At 34.5% G+C, this 19,913-nt stretch overlaps 1 protein-coding gene across 6 annotated transcripts; it reads right to left on the reverse strand.

Moving 5' to 3' along the window:
• Positions 1-406: 406 nt before the first annotated feature.
• On the reverse strand, positions 407-19,056 carry LOC127853194 (polycystic kidney disease protein 1-like 2). 6 transcript variants are annotated; one of them, XR_008036523.1, is made up of 23 exons: positions 18,664-19,056; positions 17,482-17,584; positions 16,472-16,535; positions 15,280-15,414; positions 14,625-14,864; positions 13,401-13,848; positions 12,717-12,808; positions 12,058-12,291; positions 10,863-11,033; positions 10,185-10,345; positions 9,893-10,004; positions 9,269-9,478; positions 8,454-8,584; positions 8,095-8,208; positions 7,644-7,806; positions 7,249-7,363; positions 6,806-6,868; positions 5,514-5,679; positions 5,196-5,265; positions 4,485-4,659; positions 3,979-4,140; positions 2,249-3,326; positions 407-1,622 (listed from the first exon to the last, which is right to left on the reverse strand). XR_008036523.1 is itself a non-coding variant. In XM_052387494.1 (21 exons), exons 1-21 carry the CDS (start codon positions 18,835-18,837, stop codon positions 3,941-3,943), a joined length of 3,375 nt encoding a protein of 1,124 aa, XP_052243454.1. In that variant the 5' UTR covers positions 18,838-19,056; the 3' UTR covers positions 3,667-3,940. The 6 variants fall into 6 exon arrangements, 1 of the variants encoding a protein (XP_052243454.1); XR_008036520.1 differs by having other exon boundaries at positions 13,578-13,848; positions 16,438-16,535; XR_008036519.1 differs by having other exon boundaries at positions 16,438-16,535.
• Positions 19,057-19,913: the final 857 nt, after the last annotated feature.

Consider the following 19,913-nt stretch of genomic DNA (forward strand, 5'->3'; position numbering starts at 1 on the left):
ACACACATACTAGTTTAACTTTTGTTTTCAATTTAATTTTTTAGAAACGTGCATTTCAAACTTTTTTCCAAAGTCAGCATTTTCGCAACTCATGTTCATCGTTTTATAAATTGAGAACTGTGAATATAAACAACCTTAACCTTATACTTTTGCACTGTTATCACTATAGAGGTAACATTTATTGTCCGATCTTCATGAAACTTTGTCAGAAAATTTGTCCCAACTATATATTGGACGAGTTCGAAAATGGTTCCTGTTGCTTGAAAAACATAGCCACCACGGAGCGGGGCATTTTTTCTTATATGGCTTTAGTAAAACCTTGTTAACACTCTCTTGTTTTGTGTAATCTGATTGGACACACTTATTAATTTTAACATTTTGATGTTAAAAGTAATACACGTCTTCACATTTTAGAATATATTTATTACATCGGTGTTTAAACTCGTTTTCATCGTGGAATCCCAAAAAAGAACACAACACCTTCAGACAAATCAAAGGTCATCTATTTGAACAACTCTATATCGGCTTAGTTGTAAATACGTTCAGTACAATATTGTCGATCGCTAGAAGTTTACTATATTAAAAGAAAACAAATTAAACACACGATACTATGTAATAAAAGCATATAAGGTAAATACTCATGCGATAATAACTTAAAGCTGATCTGTGAACAAAAACAGAAGAAAACTACATTGGACTGATTGATATTTTTTTTTAAACCAACTGCATTTATCGTTTTTAACAAAAATATAAAATGTCATCACATTTATCTAAACCGAAATAAAACTCAATTTACTATTGACTTGAATAGTACATAATACATATTTTACATTGTAATATAGTTTAACATTACCATTGATATTATTTAACTGAAAACGGTTAATACTTTAATAAAAGACTAAACTCATTTAAGAACAAATACAAACATTTACAAAAACATTTTTAAACACATGGAAGGATCATAATTTTACCTTACCATATCAGCAGCAAACAAAACATATTGTTCGAGATTACACCTGTTATTTTTTCAATATAATAATGATATTATCGATAAAACACATAGTTCAAGTAGTAGACACAATATTTTGTACGCTGCAAAAATATCGCGTGACCCTCAATCATACAATAATGCAGATAAAAATCATTCACAAAAAAGATCCTCTGCATCACCAAATATAACGTGTAATATGCTCACGGGAGAAAATGTTTTCATAAAAATGTAACCATTGGCACTGTTGGGTGATGAGACATATGCCCGTATGCCACAGAACAAATGACCTTATACTTTGGTTCATCAAATTGTCAATAATATCGAAGGAACATCGAACATCGATGCAGAGTATTAAAAATAAAAATAAAATCGAGCAGTATCCAAACAATTGTATTAACGATGTGTTGCATATTTATGTATAACATTACACGTTTTATGTCAAATGAAAGCTCAAACATTTACACCGAATCAAATGTGCCTGATAGTGGCTTGATGCGTCGTCGGCGTTTTCTTAGAGGCTTGCTGTTTTCGTCCTCCTGTTTTTCAATAGCTTTTCTTACTTGTACCGTAAACGTCGCCGTTCCCTTTTGTCCCATATTGCACAACTTGTAGAGCGTCGGCTGGTTGACCTCTGTAAAATGCAATATCGATGTTTCATATCCACGAATATATGTTATTTTTAACACCATAATACGTACACATTTAAAATGGGCTTGTAATTTTTATTTGTGCACTGAATGAGTTTAAAATGTTAACTGCTAAGTGTTTGCATATTTCCGCAAAGAATACAGATTAGTATTCGTTTCAAACATCTATAATGCCATAAACACAGTTGAAGACAATATCTGTGTAAAAAAACTATAAATGTATTTCTTTACTGATGGATCTCAAAACAACGACTTTGTAATTAAATTTGTGTGCAATCCTAAACTACTATCAAGGCTATACATGTTTCAATATGAGATTCTGTAAATTCTGTAATACATCATGTTTAGATTCACATGTTCACCAAATAACGAATTGACTGCAAACCATTCAATTGCATCTAATAAATTTAGTTAGGGTATATGTTTGAATGAAACAGAATGATCGACACCACGACCTGGTATACTTAAAACATTGGGAGGGCACAAACAATTAGGAAGGTCATGTATTGGAAAATAGTTTTATATTTATTTTTCAGTTTTCGTCCAGCTTTTTACCCTGCATATAATAAAACCATATTTTTATGGCAAAACAGTTCATGGAATAGCTTACCTTCCCTTAAAAGTGGTACGTTGACATGCTTTCCTTTGTTTCCACTTTTGTTAGACATCTTTGTAAACTTAGTCATCATGTATTCAATAATGTCTTTGTGTGTTTCTTCTGTCTTGTTGCCGACAACGTTGTCTATACTTGCACAAAGTATTGACAAAAATATTGACAATATAAAAAATACTACTGCAATTATGTAAAAGGTGAAAAATATTTTAGCCAAGATCGGATTCGTTTCGTCTATTTCCGTAAACGTGCTCTTACCAATCATTGAAAGGCACAAAGTGGTCAAACATTTGTAGATACTCATGTACGGCAGTAGATATGGTCCGAATAAAAACCACCCGGAGAAAGCAAATCCAAGAAGTATGTATACAAATGTAGCTCCATACCAGAACAAATCTTTTCCGCACTGCTCAAATACTTTTACAATGCCACTAACCTTCTTTGAGGAAGCAAATACTTCAAGTATTCTAATAGTTGACATAAAAACTATTATTGCTAATAAGACACCTAGAATTTCGTCCCAAAGCACTATATGGCTAAAGTTCACAAACCGTTTGATATCGCTTTGGTATTTGCTGATGGTACTATCTGTAAAGTCCGACCTTATAAAATAAATCACACATGCTGATACACCCAATAGAAATAGTAAACACTCGTAGGATTGCCAAAATTGGACAAAGTATTTCAGCCTTTGTTGATATATTCGCACGCATATTTTGAAAAACAAAACCTAGAAGATATATAACGAATATGACTTCACATACAAGGGCAAACATGCCGTTCGGTCCAACGTGGTTATGCAATTTTATCGGATAGATCCAGTAAGTTGTAAATGCTCCACCTGTTTGCGGGAACTCAATCATGAAGACGTTGTAAATAAACATGTTTGTTTCTGGACTAAACAATGTAAATTCAAATAGCACCACTCTTGTTTGTCGATCGACCCACAGGTTTTTAACTAATTCTTCGACGATGCCCACACTCACATTCTTGTTAACATCAAACGGCGCGATGTATCCTCCGCCCCCGTATGTCGTGTAGAAACCAGTCAGCGGTAGACCCCATATATCGAGCGCTGTTGAACATTTACGCAATGTAAATATAGATAACACAACTACAAGGGCATTCCGATATGACATACATAGGGGAAATAAGAGAACAGTTTTACCGAAATTGGGGGTTTTAACCGATATCATAAAGCAAGAACCTCGAAAGTAGGCAGACCTGTATGGAGACCGCTGCATGTATAATTATTATTTTACAAAAGAGAACAAAAATATTGAATACATGACGATAATAATTAAAATATGTATCGATTACGTAGAATGTGTGTGTACATGCAGGCGTGTCAAAATTACGCCTTAAATAAAACGATTATTAATGCCTCAGCCAATTTTAGGTAAATGATGCATGAAGGTAAATAACAATTTTATTGCAAGTATTGAATACAAAGAAACAAGTTAGTAGAATGTCATCAAAATGAAATTATAAGTTCTGTACTGGCATATCTGAATAATTTTCGTGCGAAAATTAATCACGTTATTTTTCAAAAAATTTATACGTTTTTTTTCAAAAAGCTACACGATTACTTGTATAGCAACTGATTGCTGCACGAAAATGTAACACTGTTATGTTGCATCGCAAATTGAAATAGTAATTTCGAATTCTTTAAAATTATTCGAAGAAGGTTCAGGAGTATTGATGAGTGAGGAGTTCAATGGACAGACCGGAAGTAAAAGACCAAGCGTCTACGGCTACGTTGCAGGCTTGCTGGACCACAGAACACGGTTGGGACTGCCATCCTATACAGTAGCCCTCCGTCTCCTCATCTAGAAGATTGTATTCTCCGTAGCAGGTGGTATTACCAAAGTATGGTATGTTGCAGTAACCTGTTGATGAAGTCAATGAAAAAATTATGGGCAATATGGAGTTTGCACTAATGCCATTTTGAATTGTTGGCATACAATACAATGCGAGATCTAAATGACCCAATCACTGTTGGTTTTTTTCAGAATAGAACAAATGCAAATAAAGTGCAGAGTCTAGAATCACAACTTGATTGGACAGTTGATTTGTATTTAGGGATTACACTTCATTTGATCGTCTAAATACATGCATCGGACTAAGGTATGCGGTATTTAACGGTGACAGATATCGAACGCTTGCTGGGATCGTTAAGGCTATGACTATTGTTTATAGAGATTGCTTTCCTTCAAAAATATTCAATTGATACCTGCACGTGTCCTCAGTTGACGCAGTCTCGGCGGCCCTAACCTGTAGTTGTTCAGGCCTGTCATAAATGTGCGGTAATACCAGTGTAGAGCATCCCCGTTGATATCGGTCTCCGGAAACAGGTTTGGTATCATCGTGTTTTTAATCCAATTAAACATATCCATTTGAGTTTTAATCTACAAGCAAATAATATCATATGTTAATGTGAAAAAAATCAGTTTAATTTGAGTACATGTTCTGATAATCATTTGCATCAGAATTTCATAGGCGTTTATATAATATCTATAATCCGTTGTTTTGGGGACAACTCAAAATATATTATAACATTTTGAACATGATTTCTTTATCCGGATTGACCTTCAACCAAATCATACTGTGTATGGAATTTCATAAACACGTGTGCAATACGGCTAATATTTATATATGGATGACCTTATTCACGAAGTAAAATATGTTATTGTTAAAAAACGCGTATATGGGATACTTCATGTACGGTTTGAATGTATTTTTATATAACAAAATTAAAAAGTATGTCGAGCAACATCGAGTATAGCGGCACTGTTATGAAATATTACGTTTGCATAGACTTCATTAATGACACTAACATACATATGAGTTTGTAATACTGATTTTCGCAACGTGTAGCACCCAGTCCCAACAAACACCCGTTAACAAACATTTCCTTTCTTACAGAAGGTAATATTCAACGTACCGACTTGAAAGCTGGAAGGTGTGCTGGCGAAACGAAATGCCGAATCAGTTCCTGTCGATGATAGTAAGACCTGCAGAATGCATAAAATTGTGTCAAGCATAAAACTTATCACGTTTACAGTTCAAATGATCAGACACTATACAATGTGATTCAACATGTCATAAAATTTGATGAGGTGTTGCTTTTTTCTCGTTTTACATATACTCGATTATTATTTTATCCAATTTCAATGATGTGCTTTGAGATGCAGGTATTTGAAAAACAAATAGAAATATATGTTACTCTGATATTCATATGATAATAATAAATAATAATTACATATCATCCCGGTTAGCAAACGCTATAACGCAGACAATAAACATGAGAAGTGTATTCAAGATGAAGTCCAGGATGCATTTGATCAAGTTAAGTTCCAGTCGCCTTTGCTTTGCCGCCTCTTTCATCTCTTCTGGCTGCATGGGCATCGACACGTTCCTAGGAGTGGCTTACAAGAAAATGTATGATTATTTATTGATTATGAATTGAGACACGAACATAAATGAGCATCGTCAACTATATAAGTTCAAATAAGAATATCAATAAAACTTAATGATTCTCCCCGATAAAACGGGTTGTCAATGTTTATTATTATTTTGGATTGCATACTTGTTTAATCAGCAATACATCCTTGAAATCTCACTTGAGCAGTACGAGCGGACAGAACGCGCATGTTAACTTTTTAGGTCAACTTTACATTATGTTTTGTTATAGAAATTGTTATCTTTAATGCATGTGTTTTTTCACAAAAACTTTCACATCATTCGAGTCTGCATCATCAATCTGACGGAAAAAACTGAATGAACAATAATTTTAATTAAAAAAGGATGCTGCATAAGAAGGGTCATTGAATTCGGAATCATGAGCGTCCGAGATCAACAGTGGAAAGGAATGATTTTTGAAGGGCAATAACGCCCGGAACGAAGCAAAGTAAACTTACGAAATGGTGCGCGTACGGAGGGACAACAATTAAACTAGAAACGATTACTGGTGAAATGCGATTACGACACACGCACATTCAATCCAAACAAAATTATAATTCGTACTTACATGGACGGAGAAAATGGTGACTTTTTGTTCCACCTTTTTTGGACGCATTACGACGTATTATTTATTTGGAATTTCATAAAAAATATTACAATACATGCGCAGCAAATCTGGTAGGCAAAATTATCGCGAAGTGTAAGATATAATTGATCAAGTTTTTTAACAGACATGATTGGTATAACGCCTTTATATACACACTACTTATCGTTTACAAAATGCTAGACTAAAATGGTTTTTACTATAAACACATATAACAGCATCAATATACTTCGGTTTATTTCGAGATAAGCCTTATATGACGTCGTATGTTCAATTTATTTTCTTATAAAACAGCACAGTTGTCACTACTTAGAATCATACAAACTTTTACAGTTTGAAATTTGTGTAAGGGTTTAGATATCATGAATAATACAATAATACCTAATAAATAAATAGTAATTCACATGTGCACAATGTGACGTTAACGTGAACGATAAAATATAATTGGTATTAACACATTTTATACGGTTTTCATTTTTAAAACTTACATGTATACGACACATATTCATCTTTTATTTTCTTTAAGATCGCAAATATCGAGGACATATCATCTGAAAAAAGAAAAAAGAATCTGCTTATCTATAACTCTGTAACATATGTGAAAACAATATCAAAATTAACTTAAATAAAATAAGTGGGTTGAATATGCTGTTTTTTTCCAAAAGGTGACCGTGACTGGATTGCCTATATATAAACGTAACTGCAAATCACACCTTGAACTTTTGGTTAGCCCACATAATAAACGTTTCACGCAAACTAATACGCCAACGATTGTTCATTGTTCAGTATACAATTTTTAAAATACCTTTTTTAAACATGAACTGTTTGCATAGCCTATACATATACTTTATATGCCGTTTCATACATCAAACGTTAATTGATTTAGTGTATTTATTGGGAATAATTAACAAATATCAACACAGTTAATTACCCTTGTCTTCGCCTGTAAGCTTTTTATAATTCTGAACTACAGTGTCCATATCAACATGTAATTCCCCTTTAGACTTTCGGAACAGGCAGGCGAATACAAAGGCAAAACACATCACCTGCAAGTATATACGCCTTTACATGCACAAACACAGCTGTTCAAAACAATATAAACGATTTGGTTCAAATAAAATAATCAAGAATTAAAAACCTTTTAAAATAAGGCGTTTTTTTGTTCGTTTTTTTAATATGAATACTAAAATGTCAGCTGTGTAAACATTTAATTATTATGGTTCAGCCGTAATAATTATACGTATACCAAGTTGAAAAGAAAAACAAACACACAGCAACACATTTACACTTTGTAATATGTATGAATATAATGTACATATAAGTTACCATGATAGTGTCAACAAAAAGCATGGATTCAAAGATTGACAGAAGAAAGGAAGTGAGCCATTCCTCTGACTTCTGCTTCCCCCATTGCATGCTGTAGAGAAGAACGAAAAAGGCGGGTACCAATGTGCCTGCAACAACCAGGAGCCACCCGAATATGATAAACCTGGAAAAGAGCCACCATGATATTGATTTGCACGTTTTTGTTAAGTGATGAGTCATTTTAGTAACTTTCATGATTCAAAAGCTTAATGTTTCTTTCAACGGATAACTAAAATAAGGCAACTATATATAATAGGTATTATGTTTCTACATTTGATATTTAAATAAAATAGTTATTAATGCATTATTGAAGTATTATATGCACGATATAATGTGCTACATCGTTGGTGCTTGGCAAAATGTTTACGTTGCCATCTGTTTCCAAATAAACCTATGACGACAATACACGTACCACCAAGGAAGTCGGACACCTGTAAACTCTGGAACTTCCGATGTCAACATTATAGATCGCAACTGCTTTGCGAAGTCCGGAGATGCGTCCCTTTTCGTTGATGAACACGGAAATCTAAAATGAAATAGACTTATTCCTATATAAATTAATTGCTCGTTGTGTATGTATTTAATTATAACAGTAAACCACGCATACGTAAACAAAATAGCAGATTTTCAAGGTTGACAATCTAACCGACGGGGACGCATGCCATCTGTTTGCTTTACCCAATTGAATGCAATGGGACGAACAAAATGTGTTCACACAATAGAATAAATACACATACATATATACTAAACACATTTCGTAGCGCCTCGTACCTGCAGCACACACCAGGACAAGTACAGCATTTACAAAGCATGTCCTGACGCCGCTTTGTTCGCTTAAATATGACCATCAGCAGCATCACTGGCGGTGTTGTAATAAGAGCGCATGTTATGGACACAAATATCTGAAATTAAACCAGAAATATGACATGAATGGATCGCAATCGAAGTAGTTGCAATTATAATTGAACCAGTTCAACTGTAGATAAGGGCAAACACTTTCTCTTACTAAAAACCCTCATACCCCAACCTGCACTGAATTCCACATTGTGTAAATCACTTAATTTATACAGCACGAATTGATCGGAAAGCTTCTATTTTTCAAACACGATTACCCATTACACTAATACTGCACCATTGTCAACGATTCGTGAACGTGACCGGGTAACAGTCGATAATCAACGGGCGGTCTTCAAATCTCAATAGAATACTCCAACCAAAAATGCATTGAAGGATACGGACTCGAAACTCTTTCTATCTTATTCATTTGCAAACAAGTTTTGTTTGAGCAATCGGACACTCATTTATGTATCAAGGACATGCATACTGTTTGGTTATGCAAAACATATACACAATTGTTCCATCTGCAACACGAATTAGAAAACATGATGGGTTTGGTTGAGCTCTAACCAAATCTTGTTAATCATGACTCGTGAAAGTTATAAAATAAGTGATGAGGTATCAGTTATACATATTCAAAATATTATATTTTACTTAAATTTGAAATTGATTTCATAAATGAAAGAGTAAAAAATAAATTTATATTCAACTAGTATGTACCCGATTTAAGCTTAACTAAAATGTCTCACTTGTTGTGCTGTGAAGCGGAACGGTCCCGCTTGTAGTAAAGGCGGGCTTTCGTAGTCGGATTCCGTTTTATAGAACATGGCGTTAGCAATCATAGTGAGGCAGATGTAAACAAGGGCGCACGACAAACGCTGGACACGAGTGAACGGGCTGATTTGTGGCCGGTAGAAAATGGAGACCCACATATGACTCTCTGACAGTCGGTCTCGGGTCTAGAAGTTTAAATAAACCAAAGTAATGTTCAAGGCGTGCCATGTGCGGATATCTAGCATACACTTTGTTTTAAAACTGTATGTTATTTAAGTAAAAACGAATTCATATGTAAAACACGTTCATAAAGATATGCATCTGTTAGCAAACTGTAGAAATGACTTAATACATTAATGAATGAATGAACGAACGATAATGTGACGAAAATTAAGTAAGTGAAATGGCATGCCAAACTTAATGCACTGAATGCTTAATGATTATCAATTCAACACGAGTCATCAACGAATCGAACACCATCGCACAACATTGGTGTTCTACGTTTAGCCATGGGAATAATTTATTGAAGGTTTGCATCTTACAACCACTCTATTCAACGGATGTTAAGATTCACTATAACTGTCTTCTATACGGTGTACCTGATAGAAGAACCTGCTTTCAAACTCGATGGGTTCATTTTCACTCTTAGCATTCATATTTACAAAGACTTCCGTTTCAACAGAGAGCCACTTCTCAGCGACGAACGTGTATCTGAAATTGCGTTTTTTCTCTTTGGGTTCTTTATCTCCTCTATATATCATACTCATTTGCATATCACAATTGTGTAAATAATATCTCGAACTTGAAGCCGCTGTGATAAATTATGTTAATATTAAAGTATAAAAGAAAAACACAGACTGATTAACTTTTGCCGAATCCAAAAAAACTTACGCTTGTTTTGTGTGGGCGTCATACACAGACACCTGATTCAGGTACCAGGAAGCGTTGTCACCCTCTCCTGAGTTATCATGCCAAATGCACATGTGCTCCAGCGTTCCCAAATGCTTGCGCGTCGCCATTAAGAAGGTCATGACACTCCCAGTGCTGAATTCCTACAAATAATTGTCAATGTGTAAATGTATTTTTGAATAAACTTGCGTATGAAAAATACTTTCTTACTCCAATAATATGTGTTATCCATCTGATAAAGCGAGAGGTTTTCAGGAGTTGTTGATTATTGTAATAATCAAAAGCAAATAAGGCAAGAGACAAGATAGTCTATGAACAAAATCAGCGATATTAAATTTCTTAATAAAGGAGCGAAATAAATGTTAATAGTACAATCATAGCCGAACTAAACACTGGAATACACAGATACCTCATATAAGTATTTCTGACAAACATAACAACTAGGATATCGCGCTGTTTGCATTTAGGAAAAACGATAGCAAGGAATTAAAAAAACAACAACTCGAGATTGGATAACTGTTAAGGATCTACATGGAGCCAATCGGATCCCGCTGAACGTATATGGCTGTTTATATATGAGGAACGGCTGCTATTCCTATAGATAAATGTGATATGATGATGTAACATATGAATGCTTGCATTATGTAAACATTCTCTCACCTCCCTAACTCCATCAAACAGCTCCCGAGATCCTGTGTCGCCATTTTGTCCCGTCAAAACAAAAGCTATGCGCGACCTTGTACCAGCCCCTTCACGCATGCCCGTTAGAACACGTATCAAATAATAGGATGAGTCCGTGAGCCGATTGTCGCGCAGTGCAGTAATGCCCCACTAAACATATTTTCCAAGAAATATTTGAAAATTGTCGACCTGCTAACAACATAAGGTCGTGTTTGTTTTTAACACACAAATGATCATTCCGATGTTTAAGTTGCGTGTGTGTTCCAAAATATTAATTTTGTGATTATTTTATTTTGATAAGACTCTGGCACAGCATTTCTTAGAAGTACATGTGTATTTCAAAGTAAACACAATTCGATCAGGTACACGCATATTGGTCCGCCATCGCATCGGTGTCTTTTATTACACATGTTCTGGGTGAAACATATATGATATCTGTCCAACTTATGACACACACATTAGCTGATGAACACAAAATATATTATGTATAATGTTATTTAAATGTATGCTAAGTATATCGGAACTAATCTCATAGAAATAACACTTTTCAAAATGTATTATTATATTTTGATATTGTGTTTTGATTTGAATTGCATCGATTGAAAGCGTAATCTTATCCATATATTTAAAACAAGAATGTGGTTAGGTAATTAGTTGTATTTGCATTATTTCATCGCGCCTCAATTTATTGTTTTTCTGTATCACTGACCAAGTATAAAGAAAACCACATAGTAAGTACATGGCAATTTTATCGAATTTATGTGTTGAATTGTATTGTGAAGCTTTCATTTTTTTTAATGAATAATATCATGCTTAGTTTTATTCAGACGTGTACATAAGTGAGTGCCGATTTCGCAAGCTGTTGCAATTCTTATCTAGAGTCGATATAAATCATTATATTGGGTCGATATGCTTATCTATATCGGCCCGATATTGAAATGGTGTAACATGTTTGCTTGAATTGTCTCTTAACTGCAAGGGTATTGTCTGCTAAAAATAATACGAACCACGACAGGATTACTATTTTATATTAATTAGACTTTATATTTCTGTATAGTTTGAGTCATACACCACTTAGCAAATGTATAATATTTTATGGTCTGCACTTATACGATCAACATGACTGATTAGTAGTTATCATAAATCAAAATCACACAACAGAAACAATAAATACCTTCAGCCTATCCCGTCTATCCATTCTTGCAAGGACAACAACGCTTATTATGTAAAGAAGCAACAGACACGCAAAGGTCCCCGTTACTGCTGCCTGATTTAGGGGTGAGAACTTCAGAAACACGGTGGCAAAGTCAATTGAATTTGGAGCAACGAAAAATGAATTGGCGAATACTAGGTCTGTGATGTTAGTACATAGACAGTCTATTTTGTTCTCTCTTGGTCTCCACGTCATCTATTAGAGTTAAACACACTTATATAACGATCGATGTATGGTATATACCCAATTTGAAGGAGTCTCTTAAATGTATAATTATACATATATCAGGTTCCTATTTTGATGGCGGAATGTACGGTACATACAAATAATTTGACGACTTTATTTCTTTGATTGGAAAACTTGCATAAAATAAAACATTATATTCCTGGCACAAATTTAATATTATAAAGTATTTACACAATTCTGTTTGACAATTATGACAGCCAATGAAAGGAGATAACAAATACAATATATGCTTTACGTAACAGGTATTTTTATAGCGTGGCACGAAAATAGGAACAGCTCTTAAGCAACATAAACAATATATTTTGATTATACCAATGTGTACGTAAATAAATTATGTATTTTTAAGGCATCCATGTCAACAAAAAAGTTCTTACCTCGCATTTGTCGGTTTCCCATTTAGTCGCGGCCTCGTTCCAAGTTAAACAACCACCAGTGATCAGAGTTAGGTTGTATTGGATTTCTTTCACTGAAATTTGGAATGTGTGGAACCATTTTAAAACATAACGGATTGTTCAGAAGGTAGAAATCCAACAACTATTATAAGAACTACTTTTTAAGGTGTGTTGAATAGTATTTTTCATTGTTTGCAATAAACTCTGCAATTAATTAAGCACATTGTTTGACTCTAACATTACGAGGCGTGCGTGTGGATTGTATGTGCTTAATTAGTTTTTAAAACTTTTTATTTTTACTTAAAAATTGAATAATTTATTAAGGTGCATAAGTAAATGTAAACATAAAAATATCGATATATATTTAAAGACATATTTCTTATTTAAATGGATTTATACACATTATGTTCACGACATACAATAAAGAAATAGAAACTTAATGAACATTTTCACTGGAGAAGTTCGTGTTACCCTCGACATGTTTTTATTCAATGCATGTGAAGAATTGTCTATACTATACTTAATCGCCAAGTTTGCGTTGTCCTAGTTCTCGTTCAATTGTAGCCATGAAAGATTCAATAAAATACTACGGTCAATGATGCGCGAATTTGATTGTTTTAGTTCACTTGGTTTAAGAAAAGTAAATGATGATAAGTATAAGCTTACCGAAACCAGGGACTTGGACTGCAAAATATGTGAGCCCTGTATGACCTAGCATTGAACTTGCATTTATGCAATGCTGCCAATCATCGTCCTTCTCGAGCAAGAAATCAAATTCAAAGTCCAAAATACTCGGAGCTTGGTGGAATCTAAAGTACACCCGATACGACGTAATATTATTACCTAACGGCACCACTTTCAAGCAAACGTTGTCAGTGGATTTTCCATATACAAATCTGTGATAGGAAAATTCCGATGCGTCTTCGGCTTTTACTGTATCGTTTGGCGTAATCGTGGTTGGGATGGGTGTTTTGGCGTTTTGTGAAAACGTCATTCTCTCCGGTGTGATTCGACGAGACTTCGTTTTTGTGTCTATTCTCAAAATATTAGACGTCACGAAGCTTGACGTGCCGTCGTTATCATACATGTACACATTTTCTGTGAACTCTATTGCCTTCAATCAGAAAATCAAACGAATACATGAATACCAAAATTAAATTTAACAAGTCGTGCTTCATTATTTTTGTTTTTCATATAGTTTGACTATCACTTAATAAGACCTTTTCCAAAGACAAAACAGCTGTAACATACTGTTACATACTGGTAAATAGTGCTGGGAGCCAATCAGAAATTCAAGAAATTGCATCAACCGAGCATGAGAACTTAGAAATAGTATTGACGAAAAAAAAATCGTGTAACAGACCTAACACTCTATTCAAACTAGATACATTTGAGATATGGCAACTGCAGCAAAAAATCTCTGTTCGATGACGAATCTTTATTTTAAAACATGCTTTAGATACATTTATCAATAATAATGGACGGCCTATTTTTCACGTTGATTCACAGCTAATTTCAAATAATTGAATAAAATTAAGATAACGAGCGCGCCAAATCGATGAATTTATTGTTTCGTATATAGAACGTGAATAATGCAAATAATTTAAATACTATACGAGATGTGTTATAGAAAATTAGTTTACATAGTTGTGTACAATATTGTGGTATATTTATTTTACTCTTTCAGAGCTGACATACTTCCACTGGACTTGCCAATCGGCTCAACCAATATGGAGCATTAGCTGCGTTGTCCTCCCGAAACATAATTGTATTGTACGAAACGATTCTAAGTAGATTTACGTGGTCGCTGTTTAAAATCTTACACTCCACAAGTGGTGTCTTTCTGAATTAATTTACATTAACATATGCAAGTTTGGCCGATAAACTTACAGATAAAGACACGTCTTCTTCACCACCTTGCCCGTCTGGTCTAACTGCTTTTGCAAGCCCGTCAAGCTTAAATTCCGAAGTCTTTGTTGTCGTCCTCGAGTTGGCTAGGACCTCAGCGGTGTTCTTACGTATCAACTGCTCTGTTTTAGTGTTGTTAGAATTGTCACATGTCATACAAACCCTAAGTTCGTCTTGCATTTGCTGTGCCAGACGTTCGACCATTTTAGCTGCCGCCTTTGTCTGATGAAAAGAAACCCAAACATCGCAAACCGTTCTTCTAAAGCCGAAATGATATGTACGCCTACGACAATAATTTATTTATAATACTGATTATTATTGAAGTTTTGTGTAATTCAACTTCTCCGAATGTAATGTCAATCAAAATCTTACCCGCACATAAACAAAACAATTACACATAAGGAATTGCCTCTTAATAATATACATTCAAAAACCATAGGTATAGATGATTCGATAAAATCTGCAGACATACCATTTTATACAAAAACGTTTTGTAAGGACTAACTTCTCATTATCAACAAAAAATTGCGCCGAAATTGAGCAAAACATGATAGATAGAGCTTTAATGTCACTCTACATGTCGAGGTAATTGTAATTGTCGATACTATCGGTCATGACACAGCCTTGGTGTACTTACTGTGTTCTTTTTATTAGCTAGCTCGTATAATAACTTCCTCTGCATCATCTGGTACAAGTAGGCCCTCTCGTTGTCAAACATAGTAGAAGCTGTCAGATTGATATCTTGTCCGATCACGGCCAGCATGTCCGAAATCTGAATAGAATTGAATTATGCAATCTACCGGTATGCGGTAATTACTGAAAATAATATAACATAATTCTCATAGTTGCAGCGTCTTGCATTTTCACGTAGAACTTGTATTATGACCAGCTATCTTGCCAACGTGACCTATTATTCATACAATGAGTAATCAATCCCTTCTTCAGCAAATTATGTTCGTAAATAACAGTGTCCTGTTGGCATTAACACTTACTTATCCATGGTCGTATAAGGCTTTAATGAAACTCGATAATTTCCATGATGGTACTAAGTTTTCAAAAAATCGTGACGCCCAGGGTCGAACTAAGTTTTTATTAATTCGTGTATACCCATGATCGTATTGAGATTTCAGTAACTCGTGGATTACTGTTTTAGTCATAGTTAGCTTATCAAAAAGGTTGCGATTGTGTTTGTGTTCTAATGTTTACAGTTGTGTTTGTTTGCGTTGTTTTAATTTGTTTTCATTGAAACTGGTTATGCAAATACCGTTTCTTAATAATTATTTTAATATTTGGTTTGTTATGTATCCAATTGATTTGTTTACATTGTTATATAGTACGGACGGTGTATGATTGAGCAACGATTTAACTCAAACATAGTATTCTCCTAAACATAAAGATTTAATAATGAAATGCATCGTTATATTTGCTCACAATGGCTCGAATTGCGATTCGCGAGTTTCCTCTAAAAATTACCATTGTTCGTAAAACTGGAATCCGCGGCTATAAATAATTTGCTTTTATATAATTCAACTGTAATGATAATGCAAATATGATATAAAAGACTCGTTCTCGAAAACTGCGCTAAATACACTTGCATTCTGCGCAGGCAAATCAGGGACGATTCCACGGAATTTTTCATTAAACGTTACGCTCGATTAGCAAAATTCCCGTCAGTGTGACAGTTTCGTGCCTGATTGGCTAGTGCAAACTGCACTTGCTAATCTGGGACGACATTTTTCGTACATACATTAAGCCCATTGTTCCTACAACAAGGCTCACATAAATGACGACGTACCTGTGCCCGCCCGGCGTCCAGATTGTCTACACACCTGAGTTGTTTCATATTGTCTGGAACTGCTGAGTTCGCCACTGCTTGCATCATGTAATACACCTCTACAATTGTGGAAAATAATATTTAATGTTTAATTTCAAATTACATGTATTGTCTTGTATTGTTTGGAGAACTAGTGATTTTTAGTAAAGACGAACGACAAATACTTTCTCTTGGCAATATATGATGACTGTAGTTTAATTACTAATTTGTTTAAAATTGTGCCATTAAGCACCGCACAACAGCTACTATGAAACATACAGGTTAATAAAACTTGGTTTCAATGGATGTGATATCGATTGGAAAAATAACTAACATCGCAATTGGTCCGATGGGAAATCTTAGTCAATTACCCGTTCCACTTACTAGAAGCGCAGCGGTTCATTTAGTTACATTTATTGGTGTTATTCGTTTCTCCTTATGCACTACACAATATACATCGTACTATCTCTACAACATATGCATTCAATGTCTAAATCTAATTTCGATCAAAACTACTTAAAGAGATAGAGACCTTAACACACACACACCGACCCCTTCCATACTCGCCTACCGTTTTCACGCATCAATTTTTCCAGGATATGACACAAAATGATGATCTACATTTAACATAATTGTACTTTTGTAATTATTAAATGGCAGATTGCAAAATTTTAAAATCGTAATGCGGTGTTACACGGCTATTTCAGGTACCCAAGCCGTCAATAAATGCAGCCGATTTTAGAAGCCCACCCATTCAATTTAGCTTTTGAACTATGATTTTACATTATTTCTTAATAAAATAGCACTTTACTTTAGCAGTTACGCGTTGAGTTGTAATGACCGCAAATGCATGTTTAATGATAAAAGTATTTAACTTTTAATTGTTGAGTCTACTTTTCTCTAGTTTTCGAATCTGAACAAATTAGCATTTCAGAACTATGAAAAAGCTCAAACCAACTTCCTGTATCATGTAAAACTGTATCGTGTAAGATTTGCGTGACGTTTGAAGAATGCGTATTATGATACCTCCAGCGGTTGTTTCTATCATGGCTGATAAGTCGAATACCGAATCCTGTGGAAACTCAAGCGATGATACACCCACTGTTTCACTCAGAAAGATCAGCTCGACCTTTATGAAAAGATATGAGCATCGCTCTGTGAAAAGAGGGTTTATGTAAGTTCGTAAAGTGTTGCCTCAGATAAGCCTAATCAGGGACGACACGTTCCGCTTAATTTTATTTATATCTTAATGAAGATTCTTTTTGACGAAGATCAATTTCAGACTGCTTGTGTCGTCACTGACTGCACAGACAAATTTGGGACGACACTTAACACACACGCATTAGACCCTGTTTCCTCAAAGCGCGACTTACAAGTCATTGAATAACACACCGTACATATTGCGTAAAGGGCGCGCATTTTTATTCGTTGATTTTGAAAAAAAGCTTGGTTAACAAACATATGTCATGAATTGCATAATAGAAAACATCATTTCATGTTGTGCGAATGCATTTTTTTATTATTCTAGATACAAAGTGACAGTTTGAGAAGGTAAATATATTAGCGTGGAGAATAAAATTATGTGGATCTTGTCTCAAAAACCGGAATATTAACACGTTATTTTAGTACTTGAATAGAAGAAAAACAAATTGCTTTAAAATGGATCTCGATTTTACATCGATGTAAGTTAAATGTGTACATGCTGGAACAACAACAACGTTGAGCAAAAGTATCCACGACGAAACATATTTCGTAGTACGGGGATAAATGTAACTGCTAGATTAAATTGAGGATATATATAGAGAATACATGGTTGGTGCCGAGATGGAGAAAGTTTATCCGGTGAGGCTTAGAAAAAGAAAAAAGGGCGAGCTTTAGCGAGCGCTATTTTTCTTTTTCGGGCCGAACCGGATAAACTTTCTCCATCTCGGAACCAACCATGAATTCGATTTATCCTGCCTCTTGCCGTTGACACATTTTATCAAAGACAAATGATTAATTGATATTACAATTCTTGTGGGGCCTCCTACAATCCTGACGACCGAATAACTACCGATTGTTTCACGTAAAAAATAGTTCCACATTAAACTTTCCTTTTTATACTTTCCTACTGAGAAGAAATTAAAAACGAATCGAGAATGTGATATTTTTCTTGGTAAAAATTGAAAACAAAATGCAGCAGCAAACTAATAACTAAATTGTATTCACCTTAATGACAACTTTAATCCATTGCTTATAACAAAACATTAACAACGATATATACACATCCATTTTCTGTTCTTCCATCCCTTTGTCGAAATCCATTTCTGTTTTTCCATCTGTATCGAAATGTATTTTAAACCACACTATTTTTTTATAGTGTTTGTATCGAATGCTAACCATTCTGACCCAAATCCCGATTTACGAAATCGTAATCCTGTCGTAGCGAATTATTTTTTCCTATCGAAGTTAACACTTATGAATGACAAACACACAATCCGGAATACGTTTATGATTCGTTCGATGCTTTTAATTGTTTGAAAAAATACTGTTAAAACTACCACGGCAAAATTGTTGTCCCTAAAATCCTGAGAGAAACTAGATAGTATGTTTTGTCTGAGAAATGACGTCACACTAGATACGTCATAAATTGCGTCATCAAGTAAATGAAAATGATAAATACGGAGAGCTGGTTCGTTAATATGTTTTAAAGAAGAAAAAAAGATGAAATATAATATATTGGACGATAATATTCATGATGCGTCCCAATAAATTTCAAAGGTCAAATATTAGAACACGTTAACATGCTAATCGGCGCGTAGGAATACATACTTACGGTTAGATCACGGTCACGTGATGTACTGCCGGATATCACATAGTTTATCCCACCCTGCTTTATTTGGTCAATGTTTGCAACAGAGGCAGGATACATATATCTTGGTGGTTGTTCTCAATTTTAATTTAGACTGTTGTTTATATAAGACAATCAAAATGATTGATTTGTCTTGTCAATATGTTTTATATGCTAACCTTTGAATCATCAGCAATGAACTGCGGCTTTGCGGCCAGGTTCGTGAAGCCATTTGTGACAATTGATGCAAGGTACTTATCGCCCTTGCGGTATCCGAGCATATCAGTTTCCGCAACTCTTTTGAGGTCAGCAGCCATGCTCGCTGTGACCTGATTAACACAATAGTGATAAGAATAAGCGATTGTAAAGACTTTGTGACGGGAATACTAATAGCATGATATTGTTTATCCTGTTATGTTATCTCTGTACTTTAATGATTCACAATGCATTATATCGGACGTAACCACCGAGTTTACAGCATGGAATATACATGGTAAGAACAATATTATTTTGTAAGCATCAACATGTTGACTCCATGGTAAGGTATTACAAAATATTGTGTAAGCTTTTTAAGTAGAACTTGAGTACAATTTCATATTTTATTTAATCTTTTCGAACAATTTGATTT

This window comes from Dreissena polymorpha, chromosome 1, assembly GCF_020536995.1.
Source record: "Dreissena polymorpha isolate Duluth1 chromosome 1, UMN_Dpol_1.0, whole genome shotgun sequence".
NCBI lineage: Eukaryota > Metazoa > Mollusca > Bivalvia > Myida > Dreissenidae > Dreissena > Dreissena polymorpha.

Coding starts and splice junctions, on each gene's coding strand:
- LOC127853194 (XM_052387494.1), bottom strand. CDS start 18,837: ATGGTTAGCATTCGATACAAACACTATAAAAAAATAGTGTGGTTTAAA. Junction 16,536..17,481: donor GATAGAAACAACCGCTGGAG/GTATCATAATAC, acceptor CCACAATTGTAG/AGGTGTATTACATGATGCAA. Junction 7,364..7,643: donor TTTTTGTTGACACTATCATG/GTAACTTATATG, acceptor ATATACTTGCAG/GTGATGTGTTTTGCCTTTGT.